This window comes from Festucalex cinctus, chromosome 20 (assembly GCF_051991245.1).
Source record: "Festucalex cinctus isolate MCC-2025b chromosome 20, RoL_Fcin_1.0, whole genome shotgun sequence".
NCBI classification, from domain to species: Eukaryota; Metazoa; Chordata; class Actinopteri; order Syngnathiformes; family Syngnathidae; genus Festucalex; species Festucalex cinctus.
The window spans coordinates 9,625,962-9,652,747 of NC_135430.1; the positions used below are offsets into that span (position 1 = coordinate 9,625,962).

Here is a 26,786-nt window from a genome sequence, read left to right on the forward strand (position 1 = left end):
GCCCCAGAGGAAGTTTCAAATACAGATTTTGATATGATCACGTTTCATATTTAAGATACGGTCCTGCGTCGGGCCTCCAACATCCTTCGCTTCTGCTGGGTTCTGTTGTCGGCTCTGCTGGACTCGCTGACCACTTGGCTGTGTGGTTTGTCTCGGGAACACGTGGACATCTCCACCGTCCTGCGCATCGAGCGCTGCATGCTGACCCAGCAGGCCAAGCAGGTCGCGCTCAAAGACTGCCACCAAGATGGAGGACCACCTGCTTATGTCTCCCCGCTTGTGTTCTCAGGGTCAAGTTCCATCCAGAAAGGCCATCCACATGTACTACCAGGAACAGATGATGCAGAGTTCCGGAGAATTGGGAATGGACTTGAGCATTCCTGTGGAAGAAGGCCAGACAGCAGATATGGACGAAGACGAGAGCCCACAAGCGGAAAGAGGATCTGCGCTCGCCTCGAGAGAAGAAACAGAAGCTGATGCCTCCGCAGTCCCTAAAACAGAAGACTGCCCAGAGTGCTTTATGGCTAAGTCCAGCCAACGACACCGAGCCAAACTGACCAGGATGAAGAGAGTTATGTCACCCTCGTCTTCGTCCTCAGATGAGGAGGACCAAAGGTTGGTCCCCTCAAACTACAAACGTGAATTTGATCTTTTACACATTTTTCAAAATCTCAGTGTATTCCGCACAACCGCATTGTCATGGTGTGTTATTTGAACAGTGCTTAAAACTCAAACCAACAAGTTCTCCAAACGTACCTCTTCCAGGGCTGCCTCCCCCTCCTCTCAGGTGTCCCCGCCTTCCTACAGCCATGCTCTGGGTCTGGACATCCAAGAACAGGAAAGTGAACAGGACAAATCCAAAAAGAGAACGCATGTGGCGGGCACAGGATTAAGGAGGCGACTCTTACTTCAGAAAGCTGACTTCCCATCTGGATGCGCCTCCACTTCCTGTCTGCTGCCATCTCGTCCCCAGGAGCTGACAGCGAGTGAGCTTCTGAAGAACAGGTGAGTCCGACGGAGGATCGAGATCCAGATGACCTGTGGGTGCTTTACAATCTGATCCTCTTTTGAACAGGACCTTCCACAATGCGGAACTGGAGGCGTCAGATGATTTCTATAGCAACCAACCCCAGCTGCTCCAGCTATGCTATGCCTTTTACAACATTCTCGCTGCCAGGTAGTATCCAAAAGTTCCCTCTACAAAACAAATGATAGGAAACCTGAGATGTGACTTGGATCACGTCAGACTCTCATAGTCTTATTTACAACTCATGACTAACTGATGTCCACCGGCTGGTACCAGGTCGGAGACTGTGTGCTACCTGGTCATCGTCTTGAACCACATGGTGTCTGCCAGCTGTCTCACCTTGGTGCTTCCTGTTCTCGTGTTTTTGTGGGCAACTCTGTCTGTACCCCGACCCAATAAGACCTTCTGGATGACAGCGATCATCTATACTGAGGTTCACGCCACTTATAAATCTGTACATTAAAAATAGGGATAGACCGATTATCGGCTGGGCCGATTTTCGGCGCCGATATTCAGCATTTTGAGAAATATCGGCATCGGCCATTTTGAAGAATCATATGGCCGATAATAGATCAATTTCTTTTTAAGTGTTAACTTCAGGGAACTAATTTAAATGTAAATTAAAAAAAATAAGTTTTTATTTTCATTTTTGTCGACCCTGGGAACTCTCTGCACCTTCTGTTTTTGATTGAAATTAAAACTAAGATAAGTAAAAATTTAATACTTTGGATATTTTGATAGACTTTTATTTTGTGTAGAAAATAATTCTTTGTTTTTATTTAACTTTTGAAAGCATGCTACTGCACCTGGGAGATCCCAGAACTTGTCTATTGACTAAGATTTTGAATTAAAACAAAAACAAAACAAAAAACTTAAAAATATTTTACTAACCCTAAAAGTTGCTCAATAAACGTATCCTTTAAAATAAATAAATAAATAAATAAATAAAAAGATAAGAGCTGGAGTTTGTATTTTTTCCAAATTTTGATGTCCCTTTTTAGTGAAATTGAATATCGGCTCCAAATATCGGTTATCGGCATCCTTCACTACTAATAATTAGTATCGGTATCGGGCCCGAAAAAACCTTATCGGTCTATCTCTAATTAAAAACATTTGATTTAATGTTAGCTGTTTGTTTTTTTAACTTGATATTGTTTGGTCAATATTTTAATCAAATTCTGTATTGCCATTTTCTGCTGCAACCAGTGAATGTCCCCGATTTGGAGGACCAATAAAGTCTAAAAATCACCTCAAAAGATGTGCTAACACTCAGGACTGTCTCCTTCAGGTCACCATCGTGATCAAGTATTTTTTCCAGTTTGGGTTTTTCCCCTTCAACCAAAAGCTAGAAGTGGACCGTTCAAAACCCTTCCACCCGCCCAATATCTTGGGGGTGGAGAAGAAGGAAGGCTACGTTCTGTACGACCTGCTGCAACTGCTTGCTCTATTTTACCACAGAGCCATACTGAAGGTAACACACGCTCAGTGATACTCTGGCTGCCATGCTGCAAAAAACAAAACACTTTTTTTTTTTTTTTTTGGACCTGACCTAGTGCCACGGACTTTGGGACCAGACCATCTCCACTGACTCTAAACATCACCATGATGACCAGGCAGAATTTATTCAAGGTTCCACACCCACCGACATAGTGTACTGGTCTGGCGAAAGGCAGGCCCGCTCTAGCTCCACCCAGCTGTGCTCTCCTTCAGGTGAAATTGAATGCACCTTAATAAAACTAAACATGAAGACAAATGAAGGTACAGGTTTGATTTGTGTTGTTTTCAGGCAGCCTGAGCTCCATACAACAGCTCAGCAAGTTGGAACTGCTGCTGGAGAAACTTCGGGAACTTTCCATCCGGAGCAAGCAATATTGCGTTAGCAGGTATGCTTAAGATAAGTTGAAAGCGGTTTGACTGTGATGGTCTCGGTTCTGATGGTACTGACAACGCCGCTTACCAAACTCTTTCAGATGCAAGTCGCTTTACAGTCCAGTCTGTCAGTTCTTCCAAGCTCTGGTCCAACCAGAGTATAGCGCCGTGACAGACGTTTACGTCCTCATGTTCCTGGCAGACACCATCGACTTCATCATCATCGTCTTTGGCTTCTGGGCCTTTGGGGTAGACTTTCGCATCTCATGAGCACAAGTCACAAAGATTCAGTTTCAGATGTAATTATTCACTTTTTTGGGGACTTCTCAGAAACACTCCGCAGCCGCCGACATCACTTCCTCCCTTTCAGAGGACCAAGTTCCTGAAGCATTCTTGGTCATGGTTCTGATCCAGTTTGGTATGTCTTCCAGCCTGAATGATTCAACATTGGTTTTGCCGTCAAGCTGTCTCACTATCCTTCTGTTTGTCTGCAGGTACCATGGTGATAGACCGAGCTCTGTATTTAAGGAAGACCGTATTGGGAAAGTTGATCTTTCAGGTGATTTTGGTGTTGGGGATCCACTTTTGGATGTTCTTCATCCTGCCGACTGTCACTGAGAGGTGAATCACCATCTCCATCATTTCATATTGCCCAACGAGAAAACGTGAACCGTTTGTAACACTCATTGTCTGCCTGTGTGTCCAGACGCTTCAATCACAACTTGGTGGCTCAGCTGTGGTATTTCGTCAAATGTATTTACTTTGGCTTATCAGCCTATCAGATTCGCTCAGGTTATCCAACACGTGTTCTGGGAAACTTCTTGACGAAGAGCTACAACTACCTCAACCTGTTCCTGTTCCAGGGGTATGTCACCACGGCAGTCACTTTATCGCACAATTGCTCAATGACAGTCATTTGTTTCCACCTGTAGTTTCCGTCTGGTTCCTTTCCTGACTGAGCTGCGGGCGGTGATGGACTGGGTGTGGACCGACACCACCTTGTCTCTGTCCTCCTGGATCTGCGTTGAGGATGTCTATGCCCACTGCTTCGTCTTAAAGTGCTGGAGAGAGTCTGAGAAGGTCCAGATTCAGTTTAAAGGTGAAACCGTGAGACTCCAGAATCCTAAATTCTTCTTGTGCTCTGGTCTTCAGAGATACCCTCAGCCTCGGGGTCAGAAGAAAAAACGAGTGGTGAAGTACGGAATGGGAGGTTTGATCGTTCTGCTGCTAATCTGCATCGTCTGGTTTCCTCTGCTCTTCATGTCCCTTATCAAGTCTGTGGCTGGTGTCGTCAACCAGCCACTGGACGTCTCACTGACCATCACTCTCGGAGGGTTCCAGGTAAGCACACTTTAGACTAAAAGGCTTGGACTAAAGCCCATCCTTTATTGACAGTGTTCATCCTTGTCCTTATCAGCCAATTTTCACAATGAGCGCACAGCAGAATCAGCTGAAAGACCTGACCGAGGAGGACTTCAGAGCCTTCATCAGTTCCTATAGTTACACCCCAGTAAAAACCTCCTCTAAACTCACAATGTTTTTGTTTTCAACAAAGCGCCCTTTCATCTATCCTAGCACTGCTGTACTGTTTTTGGTCCCCCCCCCCCCCCCCCCCCACCTCAGAGTGCTTTGCAGTTTCTGGAAGCATACACGCATGAGGATGTGACTGTGGCGGAGCTGCAGGGTAGCAGTAACTCTCTGTGGACCATCAGTCCACCAAGCAGGCGATACCTGAGCCAGGTGCTCAACCTGGACCACTTTCCCCTGACCTTGTCCTGGACCGTTCAGAGGTCACATATGCTTCTTTGATAAACAATAACGGCCTTAAGACAAAAACTAACTTCCCCTTCTTTTCCCCACCTCCCTAAAACCAGGAATTTAAGTCTTGGAGCAAAGGCTGAGCTTGCATCAGGTAAACATGTGTCCTATCTGAATGATCAGACTCGTTTGGAACTGATCCAGCTGCTGAGTGGTACCAGAACACTACCTGTGTGAGTGTCATCTTTTTACAAACCGTTGAAGCCGTCGTCTGAATCGCAGGCTAACTGGACATTTGTTTGTTTCAGCGTGATTGTCGGTGTGTTGCCATCTTTCCTACGAGCTCCCAGTGACTCCAACGCCAAACCCATTGAACAGCTCTACGCAGGTTTCTAATCTTCATCTCAGATAATGTCATCTCATCTCCTTGGATCAGTCCATGTCATTGCTTTCTGGATGCCTGGCTAAAATGCAGTATGTCCCAGAATTTAAAAAATGTGAAAATTCAGATTAACTGTTCAGGAAGTAAATTTCTACGGGTTGGCAGCCTCACATACACAATACTGTGTCCCCGCCTCGAGGCCAAAAGTGGAAAAATATTTAGTTATAACTGGACAAGAAAATTAATAAAAATCCGGGTCTGCAAACACAGAACCTTTGTTGGAAGGTGTTTTACTGTTCTTTTGTTTCTCGTTCAAGCAGACGGCTGCTACAAGGACATTTTGTTGTCTCTGGAACGAACCGCCAATGAGAGCCAAGAGATCCAGGAGTGGTGGATTGTCGACCAACCAGCTTCCAGCCTTGTACATTTGGGAGGCGGAGCGTCAACTGATAAGAGGAGAGAGGCGGGGCTTCAAATCTTTGTGTTCAGCGATAAAGTCAGCCCACCAAGTCTCGGCTTCCTGGCTGGATATGGGTACGTACATCAGTCGCTGTGGTACAACACCAGTACATTAATTCCTGCTCGTGTCCCGTAGCATTATGGGATTGTACGCCTCCGTGGTGTTGGTCATTGGGAAGTTCGTCCGGGAATTTTTCAGTGGAATCAGTCACTCCATCATGTTTGAGGAGCTTCCCTGCGTAGACCGCATCCTCAAGTTGTGCACGGACATCTTCCTGGTATGACGTACTTTCTTCTACATCATATCAAGCAGATACCCCACTTCCTGTCACTGTGAATGCAGAGTGCATTCGACCAGGCAGAGGCAAGCATCTGATTGCTTGTTTATGTTTCAGGTGCGAGAGACGGGTGAGCTCGAGCTGGAGGAGGAGCTTTATGCCAAACTCATCTTCTTGTACCGATCCCCAGAGACTTTAATCAAGTGGACTAGACGCTGACGCAAGTCAGCGTGACATTTTCCACACTTACTTGAACGCGGCGGTCATCATGATCCCTTTTGATGTTACGGCTCAGATAGGAGAGGTTTTCCAAATGTACGTTTGCTGGCTCAAGTACCGCTTTCACTCCCAAACGGACCAAAGCGCTCCCGGGGGCCTTCAGTTCTTTTCCACGAATCCCTCTGAAATATAACAATGCATAACTGGAAACAAAAAGTCTGAAATGTTAATAAATTGAGAACTGGAATTCTGCTCATGGAGGATGTGACGCCAATTGAACATCAAAGTGAGGAGGTACGGCTACTGTTTCCCCAAAATGATTCGGCTTCTCGGAAAAGAAACTTGCAACAATTGTAGGATGACCATATTTTGATTTCAAAAAAAAAAAAAAAAAAAAAAGAGGAAACTGGGCCTTTGAGATACGGAAATGATACTCAAAGTTTAATCAAACATGCCATAACATTGTAACTATTTTCAAGTAGGCCTATGCCTCCTTGGTATGGGGAGAAAATAAAACAACTTTATTTTTAGCGGCATCATTTGTAATTATCTCAGCATCTCATCTCCTGTTAGTCCCGTACATTAAGTCTTTGTTCCTTTAAAATTAGAAATTGTTGCAACTTACTTGACCCACTTGTTCCTTCTGAAGTCATTTCTAATTGGACCAGCTTGTCCAGCAGTATCCAGTGTATCTGAAGCTAAACCAATCTTGCACAAAGAGCTAGCATCTGAAGCTAAACCAATCATAACACGCAGAGCTAGCATCTGACGCTAAACCAATTATCACGCATAGAGCTAGCATCTGACGCTAAACCAGTCACACACAAAGAGCTAGCTAGCATTTGACGCTAAAACGATCACACAGAAAGCGTTACCATCTGATGCTAATTCAATCAGTGATGAACGAACAGCTCTCAAGCAGGAAACTTTATTGAAATATTTGTAGAGTTCATGTTACCATGGAAACCTGAGGAAAGTTTCTAAGTTGTGTTCAAAGCGTCAAGCTAATGCCGTGGTGGCCAAACACTTAGGTCGCAATGTAGGAACAGTTACGAGACCAAAGTAGTGTGTTAAATGTGGATTATACGATTGAAGTTGTTGGTTTGAATGGGATTTTGGATGCAGCTAGCTCATTTTAAGGTGACTTGGGCTCCCTGAGTGGAGGCTTTTGGACAGAAATATAAATATAGATATTATATCAACAAAGTGTGTGGAAAATAGAAAGGTTTCTCTTCAGCATAAAATACACAGCAAAAATATAAACATCAACTCTAAACGACATCACAACATAGATGCTGAACATTATCAAATGAAAAAAAAAAGAAGCTAAACAAGCAGCTGAGGTTAATGTGCTACGCTACAGGCTAGCATGTGCTAATCATGATCATTTTTAGCATTTAGCAAGCTAATACTAGCTAAACACTAGACGGGAATGTCTTTTACGGGACAGCAGTTAGAGTGCATAATGACAAGAAGCTAGCAAGTATCCATTTCCTGGTCACCTGATTGTTTCTGATCACGTGACCGGCTCCCGTCTTCATCACATGACTGGTTCCTGTCCATGTCATGTGATTGATTCTTGTTAACATCTTGTTTTTGATCGTCTTCATGAACGTAACCTGAATGGTTCTTGTCCATGCCATCTGAGTGTTTTTTGTCAACTTCATGTTTTTGATCCTCGTCTTCACAGCCTGATTGGTTCTTGTCCGTGTCACATGACTGCGTGGGATTCTTCTCTTCGCCACATGATTGGTTCTCGTCGACTTCATGTACTTGATTCTTGTCTTCGCCATGTGATGAATTCTTGTCCGAGTTGTGCGATTGTTTTGTGTTCATGTGATGCGGTTGACTGTTACCTTCCTCGCGCGATTTGCATTCCTCATGTCGAAACATCAAGATGGAGTTGTAAATCTTGAGGGCGGGACCCAGTTTGATGGACATGATTCGGATGATGTCTCGCTGAGTGAGGAGAAGGAAGGCCCTCCCGTCGATTTGCTGGACAGAGAGTCGGAGGCCAATCAGATCACAGCAATGCTGAACAAGAAGCTGAGCTGCTGATTGGTTCTTCTCACCTCGTCGCTGAATTGCTTGGCCAAGTCCTCACAACCAGGAAGGGACTCCACAAACGCACACACCTGAAAGTCACGCTCAGAGGTCTCGCACACGCACACACAAACGGAGGAACGGAATTTTACAAGTGTTTGCCGCCACCTGCTGCACGCTCCAGTGGCGGACGGCACTGGCGTGCACTCTGGCGACCCCGGGCAGCAGTTTGCGGTGCTGCTCCCAGCACAGCGACGGGTCGCAAGTGGGCGGGGCCGGCATGGCGGACAGGAAGACTGACTGATGAAGGGCCTCTGGGACAAGCACACATCCACAATGGTCAGAAGACGGCGGCTTTTGGTCACATGACATGATGCGTTGCTGTAGTGCAAGTACCTGGAGCACAGGCTTGAATTTTGCTCTCCTCGTCGTCCGCTTTCACTGGCAGAAAGGTGGACTTCCTGGCGGCAGAGTTATGAGTCTTACAATGCAAGCACCTAACAATCCTAAAGCAACCACGAGGCGTTCTATTCCACTGAGCAGCCATGCCAGTTTGACGGCGGCAAAGTAACATGCCTGACCTGTCAGTCATTCTTCTTCTTTTCACCACAGGAGGCAGCAGAGAGTCTGTGGACTCGGTCTTCACCACATTGCTCCCCCTGCTGGACACATGCTACTAAATCTCCCTCAAGTTTGAAAAAAAAACCAAAAAGGGTTTGAAATGTGGGTTTGAAAATCAGAATTACCCTTGCGGCGGGTGGCCAGGGCCATTTGCGGCAACTCCTCCGAGCCGATCAGGAAGCAGCAGCTCCTTACGCATATTCATGTCCGAGTATGGGCATCCGAAGGCACTGACACACAAATGCAGCCACGCGCAGTGTCAAATACGTGGTCGCCATTTTTGAAGGCTCATTAGTCACCAATATCACTTTTGATACATATTTTTGTACAACATCATTTTGCTGTTCCTTAAAAGTCTTGTCAGGCATGTCCTTAAAAGGGACACTTGACTCATTGAGCCATTTTCAGTAGTAAAAAGTTCATAGTTTGTCTGTAATTAATGTGGTAACTTCATTATTTTTCATGTACGATTAATACTTTTAAAAAGTATTTTTTCTAGTTGCATCACCTGTGCTGAGGAAGTAGGTAACAGCCAATCATAGCTCACCTATTTTCTGGGGTTGGTCAGGAAACTGAGCCATGATTGGTCGTTACCTACTTCCTCGGCACAGGTGATGTCATCATCAGTCGTCAGCAAGTAGAAAAATGACTTTTTAAAGGTATTAATTATACATGAAAAATAATGGAAGTTATCAAATTAATCCTGTACAAAATATGAACTTTTCACTGCTGAAAATTGTTCAATTCGTCAAGTATCCCTTTAAAGCAGGGGTGTCAAACATGCGGCCCACGGGCCGGATCAGGCCCGCAAAGGGGTTTAATACGGCCCGCGAGACAATTTTGTAAAGTGAAGAAAAAAATAAATAATATTATTGTCGGACCAATTAATCAGCCAGCCACAATAAAATATATACATTTGTAATTTCACAAGCAGTCCTAAGATGAGTAATGTAACTTACTGACTCGCCCTGGAAGTCATTATTTTACATCCAACTTAATTAAAGTTGTGGTTTGTTTAAAAAATATATATATATTTTTTTAATCATGGACCAACATAAACGTTTTAAATATGACACAAATTCAATTACTGGTACCACAATTACATATGATAAGGATTAACATCTTCATTAACTTCATTAACTGTGCCACACAATGCATTCTGGGAACTATATATATATGCAAAACAGATTTAACACGTCCGGAACTCATACAGGCAAACTGCTGCTGCGTTTCGTTTGCATTTGTGTTATTTTTTTTAACAATAGATTACAGTTGAGCTCCGTAATTTGCCCAAAAATCGAAAAAATCTTCGTATAATTGACGGCAATTGTTTTGAAGTTATATACCATTATTTTACCGATCCGGCCCACTTAGTAATATTTCTTCCATGCGGCCCCTGAGCTAATATGAGTTTGACACCCCTGCTTTAAAGCATATGTGTCAAACTGCAGTTCGAGGGCTGCTGTCGTGCAGGTTTTGGAGGTTTCCCACTTTCAACACAGCTGATTCATATTTAAGCTCATCAGCAAGCTCTGCAGGAGCCTGATAATTATCCTGATCATTGAATCAGGTGCGTTGGAGTAGAGCAGTGTTTCTCAATTCCGGTCCTCAGGCCCCCCAGCCAGCCTGTTTTCAATGTCTCCCGATGCCCAATGCAGCTGATTCCAATGACAGCTAATCAGCCAGCTCTGGAGAAGCCTGATAACGATCCTCACCTGCGTTGCAATTGGGAGACATGGAAAACAGGCTGGCTCGGGGGGGCCTGAGGACCAGAATTGAGAAACACTGGAGTAGAGATACCTGGAAAACATGCAGGATTCTGGCCCTCGAGGACCGGATCTTGACACATGTGCTTTAAAGGGATACCTTATTTATTTTGCCATTTTTAGCAGTCAAATATTAATATTTTGCCTATAAGAAATGTGATATTTTCATTATTTTTCTGCATTATTTTTGTAGTATCGGAGCATTTTTACGAGTAAAAGTACTTTACTTTTTTCTTTTTTTTCCCCCCCCCAAGTACTTTACAAACGTGCAGTGCCAGTGTATCCCTACTTGGGATGTGTCTAAAAAAATATATATATATATATATATATATATATATATATATATATATATATAAATAAATAAATAATTGGTAAAATCGATTTTTCTTTTCGAACGCAATATTGATTCATAAGACCATGAATCCATTATTAAAACATCTATTTTTTTTCCCATAAATTCTGACGAAAGCTGAATTTTGAAGGTCAATTTTTTTTTTGTATCTTACCGTTTTCTTGAAATTTACTGTTCACATGAATTTAAAAGTATTTTCTCAAATTTATGAAAGACTTGACTTAATGCACTTTAAGACAATTCAGAATATTTTAAATTTATATTTACAATTACTAAAATAAAATTCTGGAAATATTTTCATCTCATCCTTCTTGCTGATGTCAATGTTTGTGTAACACTTGACTGATTATAACACATTACTTTCATTAATAAACTAAATTATTTGACCAGTTAACAACAACAACAACAACAACACAGAAAAGGTGACAGAAAAAGTCTACCTGTGGTGTCCGGTGTATTTTGGCCCTTTGATGTGTCCAACTCCTCGGCAGCCCGATGTGGGACACACACCCTGAGAGTGGGAGGGCGAACTGGACCAGTCTACGCACACACACACGCCGTTGACTAAGTGGAGCGGACGACCTGATTGTGGAGCCCCTGACGGCACATCCGACTGACCTGGCAGCAGCTCCAGCGGGTGACCTGTGCGTTGACACCAGCCGACCGGATGGAGGTCGGCGAGGTCACTGTCACACCACACGTCGAAGTGATGAGACCAGCCGTCGTAGTGCACCTAAACACACGTGCACTTTTAATGAGATTACGGACGGACGGGTTGTCGGTCAACAAGTTGGATGTTCGTCGGCAGTACCTTGATTCTGTGGTCTTCTGTTGCCGTCACCGTGGCAACACGAATGAGCACGGGGTTCCGCTTATCGACCGCCTCCAATTTCTGGTCGATCTGAAAAGCGTGCGGAGCTCTCTGATTGGACACACAAAGCGCTCGTCACTTTAAGCTGATTGGACGCTGATCATCAGTGATGTCATTTCCTCCTGTTTCCTTACCAGAGTGAAAGCTGACCTGGGAGCAGCTTCCAAAGAGCTCTCTCGCAGGTACTCCGCCCAGGTGAAGTTCTCGGGGTCAGGGTGACCTGAAAGGTGGTATTGATCAACGTCAGCTGATCGACTGAGCATTGACTTTCGCGATCGGCATACCGTGCGGCGCAGTCAAAGGTCGTCCGTGTTCTTCACACCAGCCGACGGGGTGGATCAAAGGACTGCTGCTCTCGCACCTGAGGCGTCGAGCAACCCGTCAAACAAACGGACCAATCAGAGTGCTCCCTCGCAAACGAGGTTCTCACCAGTAGTCGTACGAGTTGTCCCAGTTGTCAAAATGCACCAGGATGCGATCGTCTACGACGTCGGCCACCGACGCCACGCAAACCAGGCCCGGGTTCTTCTTGTCCACCGCCTCCAACTTCATGCCCACCTGGAAGCTGCACGACTGCGCACACACCGACAGACAGGTGAGCAGACAGACATATTGACAGATAGACAGGTGAGCAATCGGATGGATGGACAGACAGATACAGGTGAGCAGACAGGCAGCTAGACAGGTGAGCAGACGGACAGATGAACAGACAGCCAGGTGAGCAGGCAGACGGACAGAAAGATAGGTGAGCAGACAGACAGACGGACAGCCAGGTGAGCAGGCAGACGGACAGACAGACAGACAGGTGAGCAGACAGACAGACAGGTGAGCAGACAGACAGATGAACAGACAGGCAGACGAGCAGGCGGACAGATGGACAGACAGATAGGTGAGCAGACAGACAGATAGACGGACAGCCAGATGAGCAGGCAGATGGACAGACAGACAGATAGACAGACGAGCAGACAGACAGACAGACAGGTAAGCAGACAGAGATGAACAACAGATACAGGTGAGTAGATGAACAGACAGGTCGACAGGCAGCTAGGTGAGCAGACAGACAGACAGGTGAAAAGACAGACAGACAGACAGGGGAGCAGACAGAAAGGTGAGCAGAAAGACAGGTGAACAGACAAACAGCGGAGCAGACAGACAGACAAGTTAGTCTGGTATACTGACGTCCGTGCGACAGGCGAAGAGGGTCTGGGGTGCGGCCTGAGCCCCAGTGGATTGCAGATACAGCGACCAATCAAAATCGCTCTCACTGCAACCTTGAGAGAGACCATTTGAGAAAGGTCATGCGACCAGTCAAGCTGTTAACCGCTTCGGGGCGGAGCTTCGGCTCTTCACCTTTGGGTGGGTGGAGCCTGCGTTGGTTGCGCTGACACCAGCCCGCCGGTCGGATGTCGGCCGAGTGGCTGTTAAGCCAGAAGTCGTAGCACTCCGAGTAGCCGTCAAAGTGCACGCGCAGTCGACAGCCAATCACCTGTCGCCGTCATCACAACACATGTACACATCTTTAAAATTGCGCTCTGCCACATCACAGTGCCAGGTGGGCTCAGCTTGCGAACGTCACATGACCAAACCCAGAAAACAGGTGAGCCGTGATTGGTCGTTTGCCTCACTTCCTTCCTTGCATCTTATTTGTCTTTACATTGTGTGAGCATGTGTGTGTGCGTGTTACCTCGGCAACAGTCATCACGCAGAACATATTCGGATGCAGCGGGTCGATTCCTTCCAGCTTCATCCCAACTTTAAAAGCACTTTTCTTTGTGGGAAATCCCTGAGACTGACATGATGATAGACCTCTGTCACCCTTCTGCATTTGTGTTTGTTTTTATGTGCGCATGTATGTGTGTTACTTCTGTAAAGAGCGCCAGAGGAGCAGCTTCAGCATTCTGCTGGTTCAGATAGTGTTGCCACGACCACAAACGTCTCCTCCCGCTCACTAGAAAACACACACACACACACACGTGAAACTTTTACAGTGATTAAAACATGTGCACGTGTTTGTTACTTGCCTGGAGCGCTGCTAGTTTTGTTCTTCATCTTCTATGGTGCGCACACACTGTTGACACACACGCAATATTTTAATTTCAAATGTAAGACAAGCAAACACATCGTGAGTTGAAATGAATTTCAAACGTGAAACAACATTTTGAAAATCAGTTTACATCAAATGGAATCAATGTTGAGCTCAGTCTTTCAGCGGAATTATTAAATCCTGGCGACAAGACAAACGAAACGAAAGAGGAAATTCAAATCAATGTCCTTTCAAAGTAAAGTCATTTGAGCTGTTGGCGAATGTGACCAGGCTGGTCAAGTGCACATTTCCGGGAAAGTTGCAGCTGAAACAAAATTCCGTCACGAGGCATCTATAATTAATACGTTTAATGCCAGCGAGTTGTGACACAATAAATTCTTTTTAGAATTGCAACTGAAGCGATCATTCATTATTATTAATATTAAATTGTGTGAAAAGTACAGTTCGTCATAAAAAAATAAAAATAAAAATAAATTTCGGTATTTATTGCGAAGGTATGACCGGTACTGCCGGATACATCGTCGCTAGCTTGCCAAAGTCATCTCGCCTCATTTGAGGACTCCGAAGCCACAAAAGTGGCGCCCGGCCATCGGCCCCCGAAGCTCCTTGAGCGGCTCCCGAGACCTGCAGAGGGGAGCCGCGGGAGTGGACGGGGACAAGGCCGAAGTTACGGGAAACAAAAGAAACCTACCGTTGCCGAAGATTCGCCTCCGACCGACAGGACCCACCGACCGACAGCCACTTCACACAAACAACACGGAAACGCTGCGCGAGCTGATGACTGCGCATGCTCGGTGCAGACAGCTTGACGGGCTGTCCCATAACTAGATATAGAAAATAAATAACTTTTTCATTTAAGTACGTCAAGTAACGTGATTTCATCTTGTATAATAAATGTTGTTTAAAAAATAAAATAAGATAGAAAGATTTACTTTTTGAATAAATCGATGTGTATTAAATGAATTCATAAACGTATCTAAGTAATTTAACACAAAGCATTAAGGGTAAACAGGCAAAAATGTTGACTATTGAGAAGTGGAAAAAGAACACCAAAAGACATGGCTCTGCTATGACATGCTTCATAGTGTCAAACTGTGTTTGGAATCTTTTACTCATTGACTATTAATCATTCGGGATTTTTATATAGTTAACAAAAAAAACAACTTTCATCGTGATAAGGGGAATGAGTGAATGAATTGTTGGGAATCATTCAGCCATTAATCCACACTACATTACCATGGAAATGTAATTAATTGCTTTCTCGTGACCTTTTAAAACATTATATTTGAAGAAAAACCATTAACATACCAAATGGTGTGGTGTGTTCAATGTGCGAATAATTATGTTTTATCAATCGAGAGATTCGAGACTTCGCTTACTGTGCTGTGACATTGCATTGTTGGTGGCTGGTGGACCTTCTAGAATAAAAATTAAACAAATAAATGATACTGTATTGTGTTAAACCTGAGCATATGTTGTATATCATATACTGTATTGCTATAGTCTTGTCGTTGACTACTTTGCAAGATGCATGGTGGGGCACAGTGAAGGTATTAATGTGGTCTCACTGACTATATACTGACTCCACATTCCAACAGCATTAGAAAATGGCCAAGTCGTGATGTGGTGGAAAGCGAGGGATTCCCAACGCAGCCACCGTCAGTTGCTTCAAACTCCTCCCACTTGCATCCTTGCACCCTTCCCCGCCTCCTTTCTGCTCCTGTCCAACATCAACACAGCAGCACATGACGGTGAGTTGCTTGCACATTTTCAATTAACATCACTATTAGCGGGCTCGCATATTGTTACCGTGATCAATGATGTCATTTATGAAGAAGAGCCTTGAAGGAAGTTTTGACAACAACAATGACAATAGTTATTTAATATGAGATATTACTGTCTACAGTCAAAGAAATTTATGTAAAATAGTCACAAATTAATTCTATTGATGTTTTTGTGCTACATACAAACAAAAAAATAATACTGTATAAAAAAATAAATAAATAAATAACAAGGTCTCATTACATTCTGAGGAGTCAGGACCGAAGTGAAAACTCTTCCATCTGATTGGCTGCCAACATCCATTTCCTCTTAATGGACTCTAGACACACACGCACTCCAGGATCAATACACAGGATGTGTCTGACTTCCTTTGAATCATCTTCTCGCTTTCCCATCGACGAATACGCGTACACATACGGAACTTTAGCACGACACGAAACAGCTGCACGCTAAACTTGCCCCTGGTGGCCTTCAGGACGATGTCATCGTCATCAACTGATCAGACATTGGCCGCTGACCCCCAGCGCGTCGCCATGGAAACGTACTGGCGAGAGGTGGAGAGCATGGAGGAGAAGGAGGAGGAAGAGGAGGAGGAGAGGAAGAGTATGGACGGTCAGAGCGGTTTGCATATCGGCCTCACACTTCTGACATTCGGGTTCCGATCCAGAAATGTAGACTTTTTTTTTTTGTCACTGTCCAATCATCAAATGAAATTGTGATGCAGAGCTGGAGGTGGAGGAGGCGTGGCTAACAGAGGCGGGGCTATCTTCTCTACTGGTGGGCTCGTCATCCGAGGAGGCTCCGCCCCCGGTCCAGGCTCCGCCCCCTGCCCAGGCGCTCTTGGCCACTCTGACGTGCCAGCAAACGCACACGGTCAAGACACGACTACACAACTACAAGCACACGCTCAAGAACACGCACCGGCAACCCATCATGCACGTCAAAGACATCTTTGCCGTGAGTCACCCCCCCACCACACACACACACACACACAGACACGCCCACACACACAGTGGCGTAAACATTTGTCTTATTTCCTCAGTCTGACCTTGAATCAGTCGTAAGCTCCGCCCCTCAGAGTGACAGTAGCCAATCGGCGGCAAATTGCTACGACAAAAACACCACTAAAACTATACGGAGACACACCAAGTCAGGTACCCGTCTCGCTTGCAATTGCTGTCTTGCTGTCTCGGTCTCCCTGATTGGAGGATGAACCTTTTCAGCGCACCCGGGCCTCTCCGCATTCTGTTACGACGTCAGGCCTTCGTCCCCGCCCGCCTCTGCCGCAAAGACGGCTACCGCGCAAGCCGACTGGTCGAGGCCAGCCGATTGGTTGGTGCGTGATTGTCCGTACTCGGACGGGGTGGCAGAGCATAAAAGAGGCGGGACTTGTTGGGACTGCTTGCTCGACCACACCGGAGACGTGCAGGTGAAGCGTGACCTCTGACCTCACCCAAACTCAATACGTATTTGATCGCATAAGTGCGACTGCGTGTGCATGCAAGTCATCCTGAACGATGCCACTGACGGCGCCTCATGTATGTGCGTGTTTGTGTAGTATGCATGTCCGTGTCAGGGCGTGACGCGGGCGGACGACCTGTCGTCGGGCGACGTGAAGCGGCTGAGCTTCATCTGTCACATCGAGCTCTCCACCTTCCTGCTGGCGTTGGGCGTTCAAAGCAAACGCACGCGGCCGGCACGCAGCAGGAGCGGCGGTGAGTGCGCTTGATTGGTGAAACCGGGGGTCAAAGGTCGAATGTCTTTTAAATCAGTGTTATGGTCTCCCCGTCAGACGGTGCCATCTTTGGGGTTCCTCTCAACACGCTGCTGGAAAACGACAGGAAGAAATGTCCTGGGCTCAAAGTTCCTGTTGTCTTTCACAAGGTCCACGGCCTTCTGTGTTAGCTGCTAGCATGTAGCATCTTGCTTAAAGTTTGGGAGGAAACACATGCATTGTTTTATGTGTGCGTGTAGTTGTTGTGTGTGCTACAGCAGAGTGGCCTGCAGACTGAAGGCATTCTCAGAGTATCAGGATCAGTCGCTCGACTTAAGGTAACACATGCGCGCGCACACGCACGCAAGTTTGTTTTACTATCTTTGTGGGGCCATCTCAGTGACATAATGCATTTCCTAGCCTAATGATTGCCTACCCACATTCCTTACCCTAAACTCAACCATAACCCAAATGAAACCTAAACTGTAAAACCAAGTCTTGACCCTCAGAAAGAGGTCTAAACTTGTGAGGCCCAGCAAAATGATCCCACAACTCTGTGAAATCCCGAAAAATTGGCCCCACCATGTAACAACAACAAGACCACACACTCAAACGCACACAAACACGCTCAGTCAAAGGTGGTTTTCGATTGATGCACAGAATGGCTTTCAAATTGCGAATTTACACCCCCTTGTGGAGACTATTAAGATGATGCACCGTGCAGTTGATTTGAAATAAAAAAATAAAAAATAAATAACCAATGTTAATCGAAAACTAACGCAATAATTAAAAAAATATATATTTTCATTAACGGAATAAAGTAAAAAAAAAAATAATAATAATAATAATTATTTAAAAAAACAAAAACAAAAACTACATTTTACGTTGGCAAAACAAACTAAAAGTAACTATAATTACCGTATAGCAAAAATGTCCTTCATTTTCGTCTTTGGTAATTAATTTAACACATGAGGTTTTGGAGTTGCTTTTAAATGTATTTATTATATTAGCCGCAACAATGACGTTCGAATATTAAAAAATAAATGAAAAAAATCAACAGCTTGTCGCTGAGATGTGACGTCGTCAACACAGCAACCAATTAAAACGTGCCTCCTGATACGTCTATTCTTTGCGACGATTTCGAGTGTTTACTTTTTGGCTCCTGCTTTTGTTATTTAACTCAGACCAAAGCGCAAGGCTTGGTAAGAAGTCATTTTTAGTTTTGTGAAAGAAATATATACAATATATAAAAACAGTACACCGCTAAACCAAGTTTTATACTTCTCAAAAAGAATTTAAGCCACAAATCCACTTTAGAACTCACGTCACGCTACAAACAAAATGGCAGCACAAGCGCCATCTCTGCACCCGCACGTACACAACTCAAAACAAGCATGTCAGTCTTGTCACTAGAACGGGTGTCATGGTCGACATGGAAATGCACCTGAACATATGTGTGTGTGTGTGTGTGTGTGTGTGCGCACAGTACCTGCGGAGAGAGTTAGACAGGTGTCCGGAGGGTTTTGATTGGTCGGCAGTGCGACAGGTGGACGCTGCTGGTCTCTTGAAGCTTTTCATCCGAGAGCTGCCCATTCCTCTGTTGACGCACGCGCACCTGCCCACCTACCGCGCTGTGCTGGGTATGCACAAACACTCCACGCATGCACACCCACACGGTATAACGTGCGCGTGCCGACAGGTGTGTCCGGGTCGGTGCACCAAGTTCAGGCGCTGCATTTGTTGTCGCTGTTGCTTCCCGAGGCCCACAGAGAAACTCTGCGAGTGAGTGACAGTCGCAGCTGGTAAGCTCCGCCTCTCAGGCCGTCACCATGGCTACGAATTGAGCCCCGGCTCCTCTGTGCCTCCAGGCTCTGCTGGCCTTCCTCCGTCAGGTGGTCTCACATCAGGAGCACAACAGGATGTCTCTTTGGAACGTGTCCACGGTCATGGCGCCCAACCTGTTCGCCCCCCATCGTCGTGGCAACAAGCAGCGGGACGACCTGGAGGAGGCGGTGGGCGGGGCTCACTTGGTCCGGCTCATGATCACGCACCAGGACCTGCTGTGGACGGTGAATCTCAAGACTGTTTTGTACATTTACATATCTCGGTGTCTCGCTGATGCCCGCCCGACTTCCTGCGGCAGGTCCCCAACTTCCTGTTGTCTCAGCTAAGACAGATGAACCAAGCGTCCAATCATAAGATGGGCCTGTCCCGCCCTGGACGTCTGCTCAGGACCAGGAATGACAAAAATAAGAAGCAGGTAAGAGCCTCATTATTTCTATTGCCGTTTGACTCACAATCCCCACTGCTGAGGTAGCTTTTGGCTCAAAAAGAATTCCTGACTCGCGCCAAGACTCCATGTCCTTTTGCTTGAAAATGCCTTGTGGTAACCTATGACGTAATAAACACCTGAAAATGTAATGATGCCTAAAAAAAATTTGCATTTAAATTTAATCAAACATGTAAAATAATATCCAATAATATATATTTCACCAATAAAAAAAAAATCCTTACTGATATTGTAATAATATGTGAAATGTGCCAACATAATGTGTTACATTATTACTAATTCATTATAATTGATTGGGAATATTCTCCAAGAAGTCTGCAGCACAGCGATTCTAATCAAGTGGCTGGAGCTTACTTTAACTCTCTGCAGAGTTGTTTTAACACTAAAACTTTTGTCAAACGTTTTGGGGCTTGAAATCAACTCAAAGATTTAACCCCAAAATGTGAACACTCAAATTTTTGCTGCTTTCTACAGTCTTGGACTCTCACGACAAAATGTAGAACTTAGGACTGAAAATTAACATAGAGGTATTACATCGTTACGTTTGATTTTACCTTATCAGTTTCGAAAAAGAAAAAAGAAAAACAAAAGGACCCATCTGAAAATATAATACATCAACATTATAAGTTATTAAATACTAATTTTTTAATTACATTATTGGGTTTTATTACATTTTGATCGAGTCAAGTGGACATTTGATCACATTTCAGGAAATTATTACATAGTCTTTAAAACAGGAAGTGACATCTCACCCGCCGCCAAAATGTCTTCCATGCGTTGTCAAGGTGACGGAGTTGTGCGAAGGCATCATTAAGGTTCACGCTCCCCTACACGCCAAGGTTTCCATGGCGATACGGCTCGACAGGCAGATGACAGCCAAGGATGTCACCGCCCACTTCAAGTGCGACAACAGGTACGCGCACGCACCAAAAACGCCGTGTCCTCGGACAATGTCTGTTGTCGTCGGGCGCTACGCGAAGCAAAGATACGTCAAAGTCACGTGATCTCTGTCCAGCGGCGTGCAGCGTCTCTTCGAAGTCGGGGGCAACATCGGCGAGCGCCGACTCCACCCGGACTGCCTCCTGCTGGACGTTTACCGGGTGAACCCCGGCTGCGACTGGCTGGTCAAACCCTGACGATGAGGTCATGGATGACGTGGGAACCAACAGGCGCGGGCGGGACTTGAGCCGCGTGACCCGTTTTGTGCTCATGAAACTGAACAGAAGGTTTTATTTGCAATGCAAGCGAGCGTCTTGCGTGCGTTAGGAGCAGCTCAAGTTGTCCATGTGCGACTCCTCGGCGGCCATGGCGGCCGCCTGCAGGGCTTCCGTGTCGCTCTGCAGGGGATTGCTCAGCTTCCTCTCGCTGTGCATGTTGTTTTCGTGACGCTTCAGATCGGACGCCTGCCGACAAGCAAACGCAAAAAAGGTCAGAGGGCACTTTAAGGACAACAAATCCATGGTGGCGCCGCGACTTAACATTTTCTCCACTTGTGAAATAAAATTAAAATGGCACAATGAAGGTCTTGTGATGCCTTTGCAGGTGGGCAAGGTGAGCCATTTATCAGCCACAACTTACAAAAGCCTCACTAGGCCACACCCCTTAAAGGCATGACACAAATTATATAGTGTTCCCTCGTTTATTGCGGCTTCATTTTTCGTGGCCTCACTGATTTTTTAAGAGTGTTTTTTTTTTTAACGTGCTTTTTGATTTGTTTATTTTTTTTTGTCTTTGTGCGGCTTTATCTCTCAAACCCTACGTCTGATCAGGGACATACATGCATCCACGGATTCGTCACGACAAGACCTTTCCAACGGTGTATGTCCTGTCGCTCCACGGCATTGCATTCCGGAGATAGAAAATATATAATAAAAAAACAACAACATACTTTTAATGGAAAAAAATGACTGTAAATGAAAAACAGAACATATGAAGAATGAAAAAGCATTGATAATGAACAAAATCATACAAAAATGAAAAATATATACTGTGCTGTGTACTGTAATAAAAAAAAACTTACTTTTAATAGAAAAAAATAAATGTAAATTAAAAAGAACATGAAGAATGAAAAAGCATTTATAATAAAGTAAAAATCAGACCAAATAAACAAAAAAATATATATAATTACGGTAACATTTTTATTTTTTAATTAACGGGGGTAGTTTTTGGAACGTAACACCCATGATAAACGAGGGAACACTATATAATATAAACATAACTACAGGACTGTCTCAGAAAATTGGAATACTGTGATAAAGTCCATTATTTTCTGTAATGCAATTAAATAAGCAAACATGCCATACATTCTGGATTCATTACAAATCAACTGAAATATTGCAAGCCTTTTATTGTTTTAATATTGTTGATTATGGCTTTTTTTTTTTTTACTTGGTATGAGGAAATATTCTAATATTTTGAGATAGGATATTTGAGTTTTCTTAAGCTGTAAGCCATAATCAGCAATATTAAAATAATAAAAGGCTTGCAATATTTCAGTTGATTTGTAATGAATCCAGAATGTATGGCATTTTTGTTTTTTTAATTGCATTACAGAAAATAATATTTTCTGAGACAGTTTGTATATACGAGCAGCGTGAAAATTGTGCGTGCGCAAGTTATGTGACACGAGCACACCTTGGCGAAGGCCTTCGTGCACGACGCGCACACAAAAGGTTTTTCTCCTCGGTGTCGCCTCTCGTGATCTTTCAGATGAGACTTGTGCTTGAAGGCCTGCAGACAAACAGAGAGACAGGTGGGTGAGAGAGAGTAAGAAAGAGAGAGAGAGACACAGACACACGGACAAACAAGATGGACGGACGTCTTTTTCCCGCACACCTTGTCACACATCTGGCAGGCAAACGGCCGCTCGTTGCTGTGGACTCGCTCGTGCTTTTTCAGGTCCGGAGCCCGGATGAAGGATTTCCCGCAGACGTCGCATCTGTACGGCTTGAAGCCCGTGTGGATCTTCAGGTGTTCTGAGACAAGATGGGCAAGGGGCGGAGTCACATCCGAAGCGCGAGCTGGCCTGCGGCGTGGTCGTCTTACCTTTGAGGTGAGCGTGGGTGGTGAAGGCTTTGGCGCAGATCTCGCACGCGAACGGCCGCTCAGCCGAATGGAGCTTCTCGTGTTTCCTAAACGCACGCAAAGCACGGTTACGCGCACGCCAAACGGCGGAGGTCGTCCGCGACGTCCGACCGGCTACCTGAGTCTGGACTCGTCCAAGAAGGTCTTGGCGCACACGTGACACGCCAGCTGTTCTCGGTGTCCGTAGAGCAGATACTCGAACTTCATGTCGGCGGCGGCCGTGGCCCATGAGGGCGGCTGCTCGTCTTTCACCTCGCCCATGCTGTCCACGAACGTTAGCGTCTGGGTGGCATGGTGCTCCGCCCCCAGTTCTTTTGGCTCCGCCTCCATGTCCGGCACCACGTCTTGGTCGTAGCAGGCCACCTGGAGGTCATGCGCGAGTACAACATCCAGATATTGATTCCGATTTCCAAATTTCATTCGATTTGATTCACAAGGAGTGTTACCAACTTGCCGACTTTTTTTTTTGTTTTTTTTGTCAAAAGTGACTAGCGACAAAACTAGTGACATTTTTCTGCTGTTCTTTTAAGGTGTTTTTAACTCTTTGCCTCTCCCAGAACGTTATTCCACCTCTCCTGTGCTGTCCATAACTATTACATGCAAACGGCCAATTATGCAAATTAGGTAATGACGTTATTTAGCGACTTCTAGGGCAGCCAATAGCTACTTTCCTTACTGGGCATTTAGCAATATTGTTGATAAGGACTAGAATCGAGTCACATTCATTTTTGCGGTATCAATTTTGTGTTATATATATATATATATATATATATATATATATATATATATATAGTCCTTTTGTCTTGGGCGAGTCAAGGCCTTGATCAATACATACATTTACTAGAATACCGACAATCATCAGATATCTAGCGTAAGATAGATATTTGATAATTATGTGTTTGGAAAGAGTACTTAACATGTAAACATCGAAAATTGAGAAACGCACTGAAAAGTAGTCCCGCAAGTTTTTCACAGCATCCTGTCTTCAGTCAAGTCATGTACATCCAAAGTCAAGTCAACAATTTGATTTCCCATCTGTGCTACCTTATGCACGTGCTCATTGGCCAGCTCCTTCAAAATGGCTTCCTGCACACGCAGCGCCGCGTTGGGAGATTTATCCAGCTCCTGATTGGCCGTGGCCGCAACAAGGTCATCTGCGGTGGGCGTGTCCTCGTGCTCCCCGAGAACCTGCATAGCCACACACACACACACGCGCATCATTAAAACAGGAGGGGGAAAAAAAGACGAGGCAGAACAACAACAGCCCCCGTAGCTTCGCGAGTGTTGTTGCGAGGCCATTGTTGACGTTGACAAATATTGCGAACGGAATCGAACCCTGACCTCGGCCTCAGCAACCATCTTTGCGATGTCGTAATGAAACTTGTCCTTTTCCTCAGTTGGCGTGTCTTCTCGTTTCTGCGGGAAGACAAAAAGCGACGCTATAAGCCCCACCCACTTCACTGCTCTCATCGTGCAACTAATCAGTTTGATAGACACTGCTAAAATAAGTTTACTGAAATTGCTGTTAATAACGTTAATAATATGAAGATATTGATCAGGATTTATCACAATAGTTAAATAGGCAACACTATTTTTTTTCAATAAATCTGCCATTTTCCAATAATCACTCGCGCCTACCTGAGAACAGAGTTTGTCGAGGAAGCGGATGCCCAGGATTTGTCCCGACGACATCATCAAGTTGATATCTCTCTTCTTGATGGAGACCTTGGCCGTGTAGATGTAATTCAACACCTCTTCAAAGATGTCCGAGCGGATGAAGTCGATCTCGATCACGGACGAGTTGTCCACCTGCACATGCGTGCACATGAGTACTGCTGTACACGCTCCACGCTTGTACTGCTCTGTGTTTTTTTCACCTCATGTTTTTTGAAGAGTTTCTTGAAGTAGTTGGAGCAGGCCGCCAGGACGCAGCGGTGGGCGCGGAACTTGACATCTTCGACCACCACGGCGATGTCGCAGTGCTCGCCCTCCAGACGCTGCTCGTTGAGCAACTTGAGGAAGACGTTCTTGTGCTCCTCGTCCACGTACTTCACCGTCTCGGCCATCTGCACCGCGTGCGCATCACACACATCCTTCACTCTTCACTTGGACTTGAAATTATTTTATAGATCATGTTTCGGCTTCCTACTACATACATTTAAAAAATATGTATGCTAGCCAGGTTTCAATGAAACCTCGTAAGTTAGCCATAGCCTAGTGTGAAATATTTTTTTTGTGGACGTGACTTGCGACTGGTCGCCTCTCGCCCAACATAAGCAAAGTAGAAAATGGAAGAATGTATTGAAAATTCCGAACATCCGGGCATTTGTGATATTTCCACAATGCAAATGCTTCCTTTACATTGTATAAACAGTATTGTATTTATTTTGGCCTATGACTAGCATATAGACAACATCCAGGCAGATTGTGAATAATAGATAATAGTCAGACAACATTTTTATCACATTTTGAAATCAAAATAATCCTCAAAAATCAAATTACAACTATTCAAAATACAGCTTTTCAATGAGCGAAGGCCTTCCTTTCAAAGAGTTGACCGCCATTTTGACTTGTGACGTAACTTGGGAATTGTCAATTATTTTTACAAATTTACTACGTTACGCTTTTAGTAAAGTTCAGGTTGAAAATTGGCAAATAAAAAAAAAATATTGAACGACAAGGAGTTTTTGGAACGACGTCGTGAACGTTTTTGGATCGCGGGCACGCGCTTCTGAACTTGCGTGCGTGTGCACGTGACGTCAAGCGCAGACGTTTTTCAAAGAGCTAACGATTAGCATGGAGCTGCTAACAAGCAAAGTAGGACACAAAACCGAAGCTCAGGCACAAGATGGGACGCCGAGGGCTTGAATGGAGGCGGGAGCGGTCGGCCGAAGATGCACGACGCCCAAACGGAAACGTTTTGTCGCGAAATGGTGAAGTCGCTGCTTGATTTTCATGGCAGAGCTCATCAAACACCGACGCAAAGCCGCCATTAAACTAAATAAACCAAACGACCCGAGCACATTTGTGTTCCCGGCAGATGGCCAACCGCCCGCCCGCTAGTACTACGACGACGGCTCGTATGTTTGTGCTGTTAAATGGCGGACGCGCGGCCTGTTGGCTAACGTTGGACTCAAGTCACAAGATGGCGATTTCCGCCGAGCTCTCGATTCACTTTGCGTGTTGGTCGTGTGGTTGGATCGTAACTATCAGTGGCGGGCGGACGTCTGCGCGCGGCCGTTCGCGTTCGCGGCTCTACCCGGGAGCGAGACGCAGGCACGCGGGCAGCAAGAACGAGCAGGCGGCCATGAGCGGATCGAGAGCGCGCAGCCATCCCCGCGAACAGGGCGCGGGCGCGGCGGGCTCATACCTCAAGTGTCGGCAGCGGTCGGGATGTTCGGCGCCGTCCGCTCACCGGAGGCCCAGCCGCCAGAAACCCTGGACCTCCCCGGCCGCCGATTTCTTTCTTGTTATTCTTTTTGTTGTTAATGTTATGAAATGTCGTCGTCGTCGAGGCCGCGCTTTGCGCCTGCACGCGAAGATCTCAGACAGAGCGCTTGCCGGCTCATCACGCATGCGCGGTGCCCCGACGCACGGAGGCTTTCGGGGTTGAGCGGTCCATATGTTCACGTGGTGCCATTTCTGACCCGGTTCGTCGTGTTTTGGTTACTTGCTAGTGCCATGACGTCAGCATTTGTCACTGGCATGATGGGTGTGTTACAGACATGAAAATGGGCTCTAAAAAAAAAAAAATCCACACCAGTAACCAAGAAACACAAGTTCTGAAAAGAAAAAGTTCAAGCAGTCAACTTGCCCACCTGTTTAATCATCAGACACCAAACTGCAATCCATAACATTCAATCCAATGTTCACAGTTTCAGCATTCAAAGTTAATGATGTAAATGCTGACCTTTGACCCCATATACTGTCACGACTCACAAAAAAGATCCAAAAGCAACTCAAAGCAAAAAAAAAAAAAAAACATCTTGAACCTTGCTTCAAGATTATTATGATCAGTGAGTTGCTTTTGGATCTTTGTGCAAATACGTTCTTGCTTTACTCAGAACATTTCCCTCCACTTACACAAAGAATTTAAAAGGAGAAAAACATAAGTACAATAAATGAAAGCCAGCTAGGCCATGTACATAACAATTTTAAAGGACAATTTACAATTAACTTATGAAATAATGTTTGTCAAAAAGGAACAAATAAAAGCAGCAACTCATA

At 45.2% G+C, this 26,786-nt stretch overlaps 4 protein-coding genes across 9 annotated transcripts in view; 2 read left to right on the top strand and 2 right to left on the bottom strand.

Moving 5' to 3' along the window:
- The window catches only part of LOC144009295 (piezo-type mechanosensitive ion channel component 2-like), a 23,352-nt gene extending 16,830 nt beyond the window's left edge, over positions 1–6,522 (top strand). Inside the window, exons 35-55 of one of the 2 annotated variants that reach the window (XM_077508957.1) lie at positions 56–222; positions 290–615; positions 766–1,005; positions 1,076–1,177; positions 1,304–1,460; positions 2,316–2,498; positions 2,581–2,737; positions 2,814–2,910; positions 2,998–3,145; positions 3,227–3,314; positions 3,391–3,517; positions 3,603–3,761; positions 3,829–3,976; positions 4,049–4,237; positions 4,314–4,406; positions 4,520–4,686; positions 4,771–4,887; positions 4,963–5,042; positions 5,354–5,570; positions 5,632–5,773; positions 5,891–6,522. In XM_077508957.1, the coding sequence (XP_077365083.1) occupies positions 56–222; positions 290–615; positions 766–1,005; positions 1,076–1,177; positions 1,304–1,460; positions 2,316–2,498; positions 2,581–2,737; positions 2,814–2,910; positions 2,998–3,145; positions 3,227–3,314; positions 3,391–3,517; positions 3,603–3,761; positions 3,829–3,976; positions 4,049–4,237; positions 4,314–4,406; positions 4,520–4,686; positions 4,771–4,887; positions 4,963–5,042; positions 5,354–5,570; positions 5,632–5,773; positions 5,891–5,992 (3,206 nt within the window). In that variant the 3' untranslated portion in view covers positions 5,993–6,522. The remainder of the gene's footprint in view (positions 1–55; positions 223–289; positions 616–765; positions 1,006–1,075; positions 1,178–1,303; positions 1,461–2,315; positions 2,499–2,580; positions 2,738–2,813; positions 2,911–2,997; positions 3,146–3,226; positions 3,315–3,390; positions 3,518–3,602; positions 3,762–3,828; positions 3,977–4,048; positions 4,238–4,313; positions 4,407–4,519; positions 4,687–4,770; positions 4,888–4,962; positions 5,043–5,353; positions 5,571–5,631; positions 5,774–5,890) is intronic. The other variant, XM_077508958.1, reaches the window with a different exon arrangement.
- On the bottom strand, positions 4,506–20,370 carry l3mbtl4 (L3MBTL histone methyl-lysine binding protein 4). 4 transcript variants are annotated; one of them, XR_013280886.1, is made up of 21 exons: positions 20,228–20,370; positions 18,675–19,409; positions 14,381–15,409; positions 13,667–13,713; positions 13,508–13,593; positions 13,330–13,434; positions 12,996–13,131; positions 12,825–12,916; positions 12,076–12,218; positions 11,930–12,006; positions 11,780–11,865; positions 11,586–11,696; positions 11,393–11,507; positions 11,215–11,314; positions 8,782–8,886; positions 8,617–8,697; positions 8,432–8,496; positions 8,204–8,349; positions 8,065–8,127; positions 6,618–7,987; positions 4,506–6,174 (listed from the first exon to the last, which is right to left on the bottom strand). XR_013280886.1 is itself a non-coding variant. In XM_077508961.1 (20 exons), the coding sequence occupies exons 4-20, from the start codon at positions 13,692–13,694 to the stop codon at positions 7,469–7,471; spliced, it is 2,055 nt and encodes a 684-aa protein (XP_077365087.1). In that variant the 5' UTR covers positions 13,695–13,713; positions 14,381–15,409; positions 18,675–19,409; positions 20,228–20,370; the 3' UTR covers positions 6,905–7,468. The 4 variants fall into 4 exon arrangements, 3 of the variants coding, with proteins under 3 accessions (XP_077365087.1, XP_077365085.1, XP_077365086.1); XM_077508961.1 differs by lacking the exon at positions 4,506–6,174 and having other exon boundaries at positions 6,905–7,987; positions 8,617–8,694; XM_077508959.1 differs by lacking the exons at positions 4,506–6,174; positions 18,675–19,409; positions 20,228–20,370 and having other exon boundaries at positions 6,905–7,987; positions 14,381–16,428.
- Positions 14,227–20,927, top strand: arhgap28 (Rho GTPase activating protein 28). The gene is made up of 14 exons (XM_077508978.1): positions 14,227–15,440; positions 15,947–16,083; positions 16,196–16,428; positions 16,514–16,625; positions 16,695–16,900; positions 17,030–17,186; positions 17,264–17,355; positions 17,446–17,523; positions 18,672–18,825; positions 18,885–18,967; positions 19,054–19,254; positions 19,329–19,445; positions 20,261–20,388; positions 20,491–20,927. Exons 2-14 carry the CDS (start codon positions 15,951–15,953, stop codon positions 20,609–20,611), a joined length of 1,815 nt encoding a protein of 604 aa, XP_077365104.1. The 5' UTR covers positions 14,227–15,440; positions 15,947–15,950; the 3' UTR covers positions 20,612–20,927.
- Positions 20,117–26,279, bottom strand: zbtb14 (zinc finger and BTB domain containing 14). Of its 2 annotated transcripts, XM_077508975.1 has the most exons (10): positions 25,930–26,279; positions 24,437–24,625; positions 24,198–24,368; positions 23,901–23,975; positions 23,604–23,747; positions 22,678–22,922; positions 22,521–22,606; positions 22,311–22,450; positions 22,110–22,205; positions 20,117–20,878 (listed from the first exon to the last, which is right to left on the bottom strand). In XM_077508975.1, exons 2-10 carry the CDS (start codon positions 24,623–24,625, stop codon positions 20,738–20,740), a joined length of 1,287 nt encoding a protein of 428 aa, XP_077365101.1. In that variant the 5' UTR covers positions 25,930–26,279; the 3' UTR covers positions 20,117–20,737. The 2 variants fall into 2 exon arrangements, with proteins under 2 accessions (XP_077365101.1, XP_077365102.1); XM_077508976.1 differs by lacking the exon at positions 25,930–26,279 and having other exon boundaries at positions 24,437–25,900.
- Between the last annotated feature and the right edge of the window lie 507 nt (positions 26,280–26,786).

Excerpts from the sequence above, each read along its gene's own strand:
- l3mbtl4 (XM_077508959.1), bottom strand. The coding sequence starts at position 13,694 with ATGAAGAACAAAACTAGCAGCGCTCCAG. Across the intron at positions 11,697-11,779 it reads CCAGGTCAGCTTTCACTCTG|AGAGCTCCGCACGCTTTTCA; the intron begins GTAAGGAAACAG and ends GTGTCCAATCAG. Across the intron at positions 11,315-11,392 it reads CCCGCTGGAGCTGCTGCCAG|ACTGGTCCAGTTCGCCCTCC; the intron begins GTCAGTCGGATG and ends GTGTGTGCGTAG.
- arhgap28 (XM_077508978.1), top strand. The coding sequence starts at position 15,951 with ATGTCATCGTCATCAACTGATCAGACATTGGCCGCTGACCCCCAGCGC. Across the intron at positions 16,901-17,029 it reads ACCACACCGGAGACGTGCAG|TATGCATGTCCGTGTCAGGG; the intron begins GTGAAGCGTGAC and ends GTGTTTGTGTAG. Across the intron at positions 18,968-19,053 it reads CCCACAGAGAAACTCTGCGA|GCTCTGCTGGCCTTCCTCCG; the intron begins GTGAGTGACAGT and ends CTGTGCCTCCAG.
- zbtb14 (XM_077508975.1), bottom strand. The coding sequence starts at position 24,625 with ATGGCCGAGACGGTGAAGTACGTGGACGAGGAGCACAAGAACGTCTTC. Across the intron at positions 22,923-23,603 it reads CCAATGAGCACGTGCATAAG|GTGGCCTGCTACGACCAAGA; the intron begins GTAGCACAGATG and ends CATGACCTCCAG. Across the intron at positions 22,607-22,677 it reads TTGGACGAGTCCAGACTCAG|GAAACACGAGAAGCTCCATT; the intron begins GTAGCCGGTCGG and ends GCGTGCGTTTAG.